Raw genomic sequence first — 11967 nt, 5'->3', positions numbered from 1 at the left:
GGTTCAGTGTTGAGTCTATGGTGTAGTGTGAGTCTATGGTGCAGTGTTGAGTCTATGGTGGAGTGTTGAGTCTATGGTGCAGTGTTGAGTCTATGGGTAGTGTTGAGTCTATGGGTAGTGTTGAGTCTATGGTGTAGTGTTTGTCTATGGTGCAGTGTTGAGTCTATGGTTCAGTGTTGAGTCTATGGTGTAGTGTGAGTCTATAGTGCAGTGTTGAGTCTATGGTGCAGTGTTGAGTCTATGGTGCAGTGTTGAGTCTATGGGTAGTGTTGAGTCTATGGGTAGTGTTGAGTCTATGGTGTAGTGTTTGTCTATGGTGCAGTGTTGAGTCTATGGTTCAGTGTTGAGTCTATGGTGTAGTGTGAGTCTATGGTGCAGTGTTGAGTCTATGGTGCAGTGTTGAGTCTATGGTGCAGTGTTGAGTCTATGGGTAGTGTTGAGTCTATGGGTAGTGTTGAGTCTATGGTATAGTGTTTGTCTATGGTGCAGTGTTGAGTCTATGGTTCAGTGTTGAGTCTATGGTGTAGTGTGAGTCTATGGTGCAGTGTTGAGTCTATGGTGCAGTGTTGAGTCTATGGTGCAGTGTTGAGTCTATGGGTAGTGTTGAGTCTATGGGTAGTGTTGAGTCTATGGTGTAGTGTTTGTCTATGGTGCAGTGTTGAGTCTATGGTGCAGTGTTGAGTCTATGGTGCAGTGTTGAGTCTATGGTGTAGTGTTGAGTCTATGGTACAGTGTTGAGTCTATGGTGGTGGTGACGGTGGTGCGTGTGGTGGTGGTGGTGGTGACGGCGGCGGTGGTCGCAGTGTATGCAGGTTGCAGGATGGCCTCGAGCGAGGGCAGCGTCGGACCGTGCCCCTGCCGCCGCTCTGCGTCCGGCGGCGGCGTCAGAGCCGCCGCCACGAACGACGCGGCCGCGGCCGTCGCCGCCGCCTTCAGCGACTTCGTCCGCGTGAGGTTTGGCGACGTCGACAGCTTCGGCGATTCCGACGGCGCCGACTGCAGCGACTCCGGCGGCGTCGCCTTCAGCGACAGGAGCGCCGACTGCGACGGTGTCGGCGTCCCCTACGGCGACATCATCGGCGACGTTGACGGCTTTGGCTTCGGCGACGTCAACAGCGCCGGCGACATGGACAGGATTGGCGACGACGATGACGACGATGGTGGTGGTGGTGGTGTTGAGTGCCGTGGCGGTCACGGCGGTGGTGAGCGCGGTGACGGTGGCCGTGGTGGTGCCGGATTGAACGAGGACTCTGACAGCTCCGTCCCCACAGTGCCGGAGAAGACGCGCAAACGGCAACACCAGAGGTACACTTACACACACACACACTTACACACTTACACACACACACACTTACACACACACACTTACGTACACACACCAACACACACTTACACACACACACTTACACACACTTACACACACACCAACACACACACACTTACACACGCACACTTACACACACTTACACACACTTACACACACACTTACAGACACGCTTACATACACTTACACACACACACTTACACACACACACTTACACACACTTACACACACACACTTACACACACACACTTACGTACACACACTTACACACACTTACACACACACACTTACACACACTTACACACACACACCAACACACACACTTACACACATACACTTACACACACTTACACTTACACACACTTCCACACACTTACACACACTTACACACACTTACATACACTTACGCACACTTACACACACTTACACACACACACTTACGTACACACACTTACACACACTTACACACACACACTTACACACACTTACACACACACACCAACACACACACTTACACACATACACTTACACACACTTACACTTACACACACTTACACACACTTACACACACACTTACATACACTTACGCACACTTACACACACTTACACACACACACTTACGTACACACACCAACACACACTTACACACACAAACTTACACACACTTACACACACACACTTACACACACACACACACTTACACACACACTTACAACAACAACAACAACAACCGCCATTCGCCACTAAGTGGCGGTGACGTCACCACGACGCTTGTGCCAGGCTATGTGCACCCTGAGGCCACGTGAAGTGTCGAACGCCCGCTGGCAGGAGGTCACGGGGCAGACCCAGGTGCCACGGGTCGACTGACTGAGATGACTGGCTGATGCACCACCTGTGCCCCCTACTGTGCCAACCTGCTGTGCTTTAGCCACCCGGCGCTCCGCTCGCTGTTGTGAGCGTCGCTCCTCCGCCCTCCGTTGTTGTTGGAGGGCGACTGCCTCCAACTGCCCAGTAGCATCCTTCACGAGCCTCCTCCACAGAGGCCGATCTTGACACCGCTGGTACCAGTCATCGGCAAGTCCACTCAGCTCCACGTCCTCCTGTACCACATCACTCCATCTCTTCTCTAGCCCGTGCCGCGCCCGCTTCGCCCCCTCAATCCGGCCAAACAAAAGCTGTTTCGGCATGCGGTGGCTGGGCATGCGGGCTACATGACCCAGCCATCGCAGCCTTGCCTGCCGGAGGAGCTCACCGATGGGACCCTGCCCAGATCTTTCAAGGATTTATGTGCTCCTCACACAATCCAGTCTGGTTAAACCCTGGATGGATCGTAGGCAGGGCAGCCTAAATGTTTCCAACCGGCGAAGATGTTCCATTAGGGGGGTCCACGTTTCGCAAGCGTAGAGAAGGGAGGGAATGACCGTGGCCGAGAAGACCTGAAGCTTAGTGCGGAGCGACAGACCAGGTAGCTTCCACACAGCGTTACGCAACCGATGAAAAGATATTGCCGCTCGACTGATTCGGAGTGAGACCTCTGCTGTTAAACTGGAGCCAGTCATAAGCACACTGCCCAGGTATGGGAAACTCTCCACTCTCTCCACAACTGCCCCATCACCGATTGGGAGTTGTGGGGGTGGAGTGTCCGATGGTACAAAATACCCAGGCAGGTGCTTAGTTTTGGTGGGGCTGATGGTAAGGCCCCACTTACACACACTTACACACACACTTACACACACTTACACACACACTTACATACACTAATGCACACTTACACACACTTACACACACACTTACGTACACACACCAACACACACTTACACACACAAACTTACACACACTTACACACACACACTTACACACACACACACACACTTACACACACACTTACACACACTTACACACACACTTACACACACTTACACACACACTTACATACACTTACGCACACTTACACACACTTACACACAACAACAACAACAACAACCGCCATTCGCCACTAAGTGGCGGTGACGTCACCACGACGCTTGTGCCAGGCTATGTGCACCCTGAGGCCACGTGAAGTGTCGAACGCCCGCTGGCAGGAGGTCACGGGGCAGACCCAGGTGCCACGGGTCGACTGACTGAGATGACTGGCTGATGCACCACCTGTGCCCCCTACTGTGCCAACCTGCTGTGCTTTAGCCACCCGGCGCTCCGCTCGCTGTTGTGAGCGTCGCTCCTCCGCCCTCCGTTGTTGTTGGAGGGCGACTGCCTCCAACTGCCCAGTAGCATCCTTCACGAGCCTCCTCCACAGAGGCCGATCTTGACACCGCTGGTACCAGTCATCGGCAAGTCCACTCAGCTCCACGTCCTCCTGTACCACATCACTCCATCTCTTCTCTAGCCCGTGCCGCGCCCGCTTCGCCCCCTCAATCCGGCCAAACAAAAGCTGTTTCGGCATGCGGTGGCTGGGCATGCGGGCTACATGACCCAGCCATCGCAGCCTTGCCTGCCGGAGGAGCTCACCGATGGGACCCTGCCCAGATCTTTCAAGGATTTATGTGCTCCTCACACAATCCAGTCTGGTTAAACCCTGGATGGATCGTAGGCAGGGCAGCCTAAATGTTTCCAACCGGCGAAGATGTTCCATTAGGGGGGTCCACGTTTCGCAAGCGTAGAGAAGGGAGGGAATGACCGTGGCCGAGAAGACCTGAAGCTTAGTGCGGAGCGACAGACCAGGTAGCTTCCACACAGCGTTACGCAACCGATGAAAAGATATTGCCGCTCGACTGATTCGGAGTGAGACCTCTGCTGTTAAACTGGAGCCAGTCATAAGCACACTGCCCAGGTATGGGAAACTCTCCACTCTCTCCACAACTGCCCCATCACCGATTGGGAGTTGTGGGGGTGGAGTGTCCGATGGTACAAAATACCCAGGCAGGTGCTTAGTTTTGGTGGGGCTGATGGTAAGGCCCCACTTACACACACTTACACACACACTTACACACACTTACACACACACTTACATACACTAACGCACACTTACACACACTTACACACACACTTACGTACACACACCAACACACACTTACACACACAAACTTACACACACTTACACACACACACTTACACACACACACACACACTTACACACACACTTACACACACTTACACACACACTTACACACACTTACACACACACTTACATACACTTATGCACACTTACACACACTTACACACAACAACAACAACAACCGCCATTCGCCACTAAGTGGCGGTGACGTCACCACGACGCTTGTGCCAGGCTATGTGCACCCTGAGGCCACGTGAAGTGTCGAACGCCCGCTGGCAGGAGGTCACGGGGCAGACCCAGGTGCCACGGGTCGACTGACTGAGATGACTGGCTGATGCACCACCTGTGCCCCCTACTGTGCCAACCTGCTGTGCTTTAGCCACCCGGCGCTCCGCTCGCTGTTGTGAGCGTCGCTCCTCCGCCCTCCGTTGTTGTTGGAGGGCGACTGCCTCCAACTGCCCAGTAGCATCCTTCACGAGCCTCCTCCACAGAGGCCGATCTTGACACCGCTGGTACCAGTCATCGGCAAGTCCACTCAGCTCCACGTCCTCCTGTACCACATCACTCCATCTCTTCTCTAGCCCGTGCCGCGCCCGCTTAGCCCCCTCAATCCGGCCAAACAAAAGCTGTTTCGGCATGCGGTGGCTGGGCATGCGGGCTACATGACCCAGCCATCGCAGCCTTGCCTGCCGGAGGAGCTCACCGATGGGACCCTGCCCAGATCTTTCAAGGATTTGTGAGCTCCTCACACAATCCAGTCTGGTTAAACCCAGGATGGATCGTAGGCAGGCCAGCCTAAATGTTTCTAACCGGCAAAGATGTTCCATTAGGGGGGTCCACGTTTCGCAAGCGTAGAGAAGGGAGGGAATGACCGTGGCCGAGAAGACCTGAAGCTTAGTGCGGAGCGACAGACCAGGTAGCTTCCACACAGCGTTACGCAACCGATGAAAAGATATTGCCGCTCGACTGATTCGGAGTGAGACCTCTGCTGTTAAACTTAACACTTACACACACACACTTACGTACACACACCAACACACACTTACACACACACACTTACACACACTTACACACACACCAACACACACACACATACACTTACACACACTTACACACACTTACACACACACTTACACACACTTACGCACACTTACACACACTTACACACACACACTTACACACACACACTTACACACACACACTTACACACACATTCTCTGGTTCTTTCCAGAGAATGTGTGTGTACACACATCAGGCAAAGGGGGTCAGCCTCTAAAGGCAAACTGTTTATAAAGGTTGAAAATGGGCGTGGCCCAAGTGTCGTCAGCAGCATGGGCGGGGCAGTTTATGTTAATGTAGCCCAGGTGTCAGCAGCATGGGCGGGGCAGCTTATGTTAATGTAGCCCAACTGTCAGCAGCATGACACTTTGGGTGTCTTTGTGGGTGAGTGTCACTGTGGGTGTCACTGAGTGTCACTGTGGGTGTTACTGTGGGTGTCACTGTGGGTGTCACTGTGAGTGTCACTGTGAGTGTCACTGTGGGTGAGTGTCACTGTGAGTGTCACTGTGGATGAGTGTCACTGTGAGTGTCACTGTGGGTGTCACTGAGTGTCACTGTGGGTGAGTGTCACTGTGAGTGTCACTCTGGGTGTCACTGAGTGTCACTGTGGGTGTTACTGTGGGTGTCACTGTGGGTGTCACTGTGAGTGTCACTGTGGGTGAGTGTCACTGTGGGTGAGTGTCACTGTGAGTGTCACTGTGAGTGTCACTGTGAGTGTCACTGTGAGTGAGTGTCACTGTGGGTGAGTGTCACTGTGTATGAGTGTCACTGAGTGTCACTGTGAGTGTCACTGTGAGTGTCACTGTGGGTGAGTGTCACTGTGAGTGTCACTGTGAGTGTCACTGTGGGTGAGTGTCACTGTGGGTGAGTGTCACTGTGAGTGTCACTGTGGGTGAGTGTCACTGAGTGTCACTGTGGGTGAGTGTTACTGTGGGTGAGTGTCACTGTGTGTGAGTGTCACTGTGAGTGTCACTGTGAGTGTCACTGTGGGTGAGTGTCACTGTGAGTGTCACTGTGAGTGTCACTGTGGGTGAGTGTCACTGTGAGTGTCACTGTGAGTGTCACTGTGGGTGAGTGTCACTGTGGGTGAGTGTCACTGTGAGTGTCACTGTGGGTGAGTGTCACTGAGTGTCACTGTGGGTGAGTGTTACTGTGGGTGAGTGTCACTGTGTGTGAGTGTCACTGTGAGTGTCACTGTGAGTGTCACTGTGGGTGAGTGTCACTGTGAGTGTCACTGTGAGTGTCACTGTGGGTGAGTGTCACTGTGAGTGTCACTGTGGGTGAGTGTCACTGTGAGTGTCACTGTGGGTGAGTGTCACTGAGTGTCACTGTGGGTGAGTGTCACTGTGAGTGTCACTGTAGGTGAGTGTCACTGTGGGTGAGTGTCACTGTGTATGAGTGTCACTGAGTGTCACTGTGAGTGTCACTGTGAGTGTCACTGTGGATGAGTGTCACTGTGGGTGAGTGTCACTGTGAGTGTCATTGTGGGTGAGTGTCACTGTGAGTGTCACTGTGGGTGAGTGTCACTGAGTGTCACTGTGGATGAGTGTCACTGAGTGTCACTGTGGGTGAGTGTCACTGTGAGTGTCACTGTGGCTGAGTGTCACTGTGAGTGTCACTGTGAGTGTCACTGTGAGTGTTACTGTGAGTGTCACTGTGGGTGAGTGTCACTGTGAGTGTCACTGTGAGTGTCACTGTGACTGAGTGTCACTGAGTGTCACTGTGGCTGAGTGTCACTGTGAGTGTCACTGTGAGTGTCACTGTGGCTGAGTGTCACTGTGAGTGTCACTGTGAGTGTCACTGTGGCTGAGTGTCACTGTGAGTGTCACTGTGAGTGTCACTTTGAGTGTCACTGTGAGTGTCACTGTGAGTGTCACTGTGAGTGTCACTGTGGCTGAGTGTCACTGTGAGTGTCACTGAGTGTCACTGTGGCTGTGTCACTGTGAGTGTCACTGTGAGTGTCACTGTGGCTGAGTGTCACTGTGAGTGTCACTGTGAGTGTCACTGTGGCTGAGTGTCACTGTGAGTGTCACTGTGAGTGTCACTGTGGCTGAGTGTCACTGTGAGTGTCACTGTGAGTGTCACTGTGGCTGAGTGTCACTGTGAGTGTCACTGTGAGTGTCACTTTGAGTGTCACTGTGAGTGTTACTGTGAGTGTCACTGTAAGTGTCACTGTGAGTGTCACTGTGGCTGAGTGTCACTGTGAGTGTCACTGAGTGTCACTGTGGCTGTGTCACTGTGAGTGTCACTGTGAGTGTCACTGTGGCTGAGTGTCACTGTGGCTGAGTGTCACTGTGAGTGTCACTGTGAGTGTCACTGTGAGTGTCACTGTGAGTGTCACTGTGGCTAAGTGTCACTGTGAGTGTCACTGTGTCACTGTGAGTGTCACTGTGAGTGTCACTGTGAGTCTCACTGTCACCCTGGTTGTCCACAGCTCCGTCTCCGGCAGGAGGAAGAGAACGATGACTCAGATCACGCCGTCTGCAGCGTGCCCACAGGTGTGGGGGTGTGTGTGTGTGACCCTGTGTGTGTGTGTGACCCTGTGTGTGTGTGTGACCCTGTGTGTGTGTGACACTACGTGTGTGTGGGGGTGTGTGCGTGTGTGTGACCCTGTGTGTATGTGGGGGTGTGTTTGTGACCCTGGGTGTGTGTGGGGGTGTGTGCGGGTGTGTGTGACACTACGTGTGTGTGACCCTGTGTGTGTGTGTGTGGGTGGTTGTCTGTGTGTGTGTGACCCTGTGTGTGTGTTTGTGACCCTGCGTGGGTGTGTGTGACTGTGTGTGTGACCCTGTGTGTGTGACCCTGTGTGTGTGTGACCCTGTGTGTGTGTGGGGGTGTGTGTGTGTGACCCTGCCTGGCACAAGCGTCGTGGTGACATCACCGCCACTTAGTGGCGAATGGCGGTTGTTGTTGTTGTTGACCCTGTGTGTGTGTGTTTGTTAGATATATTTTGTCACGTGATTTTGTGGTAATTTATTTAAGGTGGAGGGGTTACCAGCCCCTCGCACCCATCCAGAGCCCCCATTTAGCCGCTGTGGTAGCTACAAACGCCTTGAGGGGAAAAGCCAATCGGAATTGGCCCTCCCCCCACAGCACTGTCCACGACAGCATTGCCCGTCCGGCACTACGAGGATGTAGGGGGTTGTCTCCTCGGCCACGGTCTTTCCCTCCCTTCTCTACGCTTGCGAAACGTGGACCCCCCTAACGGAACATCTTCGCCGGTTATAAACACTTAGGCTGGCCTGCCTACGATCCATCCTGGGTTTAACCTGGCTGGATTGTGTTAGGAGCTCACAAATCCTTTAAAAGATCTGGGCAAGGTCCCATCTGTGAGCTTCACCGGCAGGCAAGGCTGCGTTGGCTGGGTCATGTAGCCGCATGCCCAGCCACCGCATGCCCAAACAGCTTTTGTTCGGCCGGATCGAGGGGGCTAAACGGGCTCGGCACCTCCTGCCAGCGGGCGTTGGACACTTCACGTGGCCTCAAGGTGCACATAGCCTGGCACAAGCGTCGTGGTGACGTCACGTAGCCACGAAGTTATGTCGCCGCCACTTAGTGGCGAATGGCGGTTGTTGTGACCCTGTGGGTGTATGTGACTGTGTGTGTGTGGGGGTGTGTGGGTTGGTGCCTGTGTGTGTGACCCTGTGTGTGTGTGGGTTGGTGCCTGTGTGTGTGACCCTGTGTGTGTGTGTGGGTTGGTGCCTGTGTGTGTGACCCTGTGTGTGTGTGGGTGTGTGTGGGTTGGTGCCTGTGTGTGTGACCCTGTGTGTGTGTCTGTGTCTGTGTGGGGGTGTGTGTGACCCACCACGGTGGTGGTGGTGGTCGGGGTGGTGGTGGTGGTGATGGTGACGATAGTGGCGATGGTGGTGATGATATCGGTGGTGGCGATGCCGATGGTGGTGACGGTGGTGGCGATGGTGGTGGCGATGGCGGTAGTGGTCACACTGAGGAGCGCTGGGCACCAGCCCTCGTCTCTCTGCCTCCCACAGGTCCACTGCCGCCACTGTACGGGGGAGGCCGAGACGCCTGCACGTGGAAGAGGAGCTGGCGCCGGTGATGGTGGTGATGGTGGAAGTGGTGGTGGTGGTGGTGATGGTGGTGGTGGTGGTGGAAGTGGTGGTAGTGGTGGTGATGGTGGTAGTGGTGGTGGTGATGGTGGTGTTGGTGGTGGTGATGGTAGTAGTGGTGGTGCTGGTGGTAGTTGTGGTGCTGGTGGTGATGGTGGTGCTGGTGGTGGTGCTGGTGGTGATGGTGGTGGTGATGGTGGTGGTGGTGGTGATGGTGGTGGTGGTGGAAGTGGTGGTAGTGGTGGTGATGGTGGTAGTGGTGGTGGTGATGGTGGTGTTGGTGGTGGTGGTAGTGGTGGTGCTGGTGGTGGTGCTGGTGGTGATGGTGGGGGTGATGGTGGTGATGGTGGTGGTGCTGGTGGTGGTGCTGGTGGTGATGGTGGTGGTGGTGATGATGGTGGGGGTGATGGTGGTGATGGTGGTAGTGATGGTGTTGCTGGTGAGAAAATGGAGGAGGAGGAGGAGGAGGAAGAGGAGGAGGGTGAGGAGGAAGAGGTGAGGGTCAGGACGCACACACTCACCCACGTGTGTGTGTGTAGGTGTGTGAGTGTGTAGGTGTGTGAGTGTGTAGGTGTGTGTGTGTGTAGGTGTTTGTGTGTAGGTGTGTGAGTGTGTAGGTGTTTGTGTGTGTGTGGTGTGTAGGTGTTTGTGTGTATGTGTGTGTGTGTGGTGTGGTTTAACTCGTGGTTTCGTGGACCCCCTGGACCCCCCTAATGGAACATCTTCGCCGGTTAGAAACATTTAGGCTGGCCTGCCTACGATCCATCCTGGGTTTAACCAGACTGGATTGTGTGAGGAGCTCACAAATCCTTGAAAGATCTGGACAAAGTCCCATCGGTGAGCTCCTCCGGCGGGCAAGGCTGCGATTGCTGGGTCATGTAAGCCCGCATGCCCAGCCAACGCATGCCGAAACAGCTTTTGTTCGGCTGGATTGAGGGGGCTAAGCGGGCGCGGCTCGGGCTAGAGAAGAGATGGAGTGATGTAGTACAGGAGGACGTGGAGCTGAGTGGACTTGCCGATGACTGGTACCAGCGGTGTCAAGATCGGCCTCTGTGGAGGAGGCTCGTGAAGGATGCTACTGGGCAGTTGGAGGTAGTCGCCCTCCAACAACAACGGAGGGCGGAGGAGCGACGCTCACAACAACGAGCGGAGTGCCGGGTGGCTAAAGCACAGCAGGTTGGCACAGTAGGGGGCACAGGTGGTGCATCAGCCAGTCATCTCAGTCAGTTGACCTGTGGCACCTGGGTCTGCCCCGTGACCTCCTGCCAGTGGGCATTCGCCACTTCACGTGGCCTCAGGGTGCACATAGCTTGGCACAAGCGTCGTGGTCATGTCACCACCACTTAGTGGCGAATGGCGGTTGTTGTTGTGTGGTGTGGGAAGCTGTAAGCCCCAGGCTACTTTGGGCTCGCCTTCCCATCAACCAGAGGCGAGGAGTGGTGGTCGTGGTTACTTAAGCCCCCACCGAAGACGGACATCTTTTGGGAGGATGCAGGCAAGGTCGATGAGTCAGATGCCTTCTATGACCTCCTGTAACAGGTGCTGGCTAAAGTGGCCCCTCGGGATAGAGTCGTCTTGTTTGGTGACTTCAATGCCCGAGTTGGTCATGATGCTGGCAACTGGTCTGGGGTGATTGGAAGGCATGGACCAGATCAGCTCAATAACAACGGTAGGAGGCTGCTATTTTTGTGGAGCCCATGGGCTTGTAATTACCAACACGCTGTTCCGGCATCGGCGCATCCACACAACATCATGGATGCATGCCGGGTCCAAGCAAGAACATCTGCTGGACTACATAGTGACAGAACAGCGGATGCGGGCCGATGTCCTTCATACCAGGACCTACCGTGGAGCTGATCTGCCGACTGACCATCGACTTGTCATCTGTAAGATGCGCCTGCCATTCTTCCACTCCGGTGGTGGGTGTACACCCAGGACCCCATTTCAACCTAAGGCGGCCTGGTCTCAACTAGTTGATGAAAGTTGCAAGCGAGAATTTCATCATCGCTTGCGGCTGGGGTTGGCATCGTCCCTCACTCCTCCAGATGTCGAGGGTAAATGGGCGAGGTTTAGGACTGTGACTCATGCAGCTGCAATGGCTGCTTTGGGTACGTGGTCCACACCTCCTCAGAGACCCTGGCTGACAGAGGACAAGTTCAGGCTGGCTGAGAAAAAGCGACAGGCCCACTCTCATTGTCTACAGCATTCCACGTCAGAGAATGAGGAGGCTGGCCGCAGCCTTCTCTCGGAGGTTCGGAGAACTGTGAGGCGCTGCAAGGATGGGTGGTGCTCGTGGGTTTTTGAGGAGATGGAATCTGCCTCAATGGCCCGTGATCACAAATCGCTCTTTAATTCCATCAAAAAGTAACCTGCAGCGGCACACCTATTACCATCATTAGGGGAAAAAAACGGTGATCCAATCTCCAACCCCCAGGAACAGGTTTTCAGATTTGCTGAGCATTTCT

The 11967-nt window shown here is 54.3% G+C and overlaps 1 protein-coding gene across 1 annotated transcript; it reads left to right on the top strand.

The window, feature by feature from the left end:
- The first annotated feature begins 814 nt into the window (after positions 1-814).
- On the top strand, positions 815-11475 carry LOC142911174 (uncharacterized). Its single transcript, XM_076060280.1, has 4 exons — positions 815-1305; positions 7870-7933; positions 9425-9773; positions 11438-11475. Exons 1-4 carry the CDS (start codon positions 821-823, stop codon positions 11473-11475), a joined length of 936 nt encoding a protein of 311 aa, XP_075916395.1. The 5' UTR covers positions 815-820.
- Positions 11476-11967: the final 492 nt, after the last annotated feature.

Source organism: Petromyzon marinus, unplaced genomic scaffold, assembly GCF_048934315.1.
Source record: "Petromyzon marinus isolate PM22_M1 ecotype Great Lakes invasive population unplaced genomic scaffold, UKy_Petmar_22M1.pri1.0 PM_G_Scaffold_17, whole genome shotgun sequence".
Classification (NCBI taxonomy): Eukaryota; Metazoa; Chordata; class Hyperoartia; order Petromyzontiformes; family Petromyzontidae; genus Petromyzon; species Petromyzon marinus.
This window is presented reverse-complemented; position numbering and strand designations above follow the sequence as displayed.

Bases quoted from the DNA above. Each gene is read 5' to 3' on its own strand.
- LOC142911174 (XM_076060280.1), top strand. From the start codon at position 821: ATGGCCTCGAGCGAGGGCAGCGTCGGACCGTGCCCCTGCCGCCGCTCT. The intron at 1,306-7,869 runs GTACACTTACAC...GGTTGTCCACAG, and splicing joins CGCAAACGGCAACACCAGAG to CTCCGTCTCCGGCAGGAGGA. The intron at 7,934-9,424 runs GTGTGGGGGTGT...TGCCTCCCACAG, and splicing joins CGTCTGCAGCGTGCCCACAG to GTCCACTGCCGCCACTGTAC.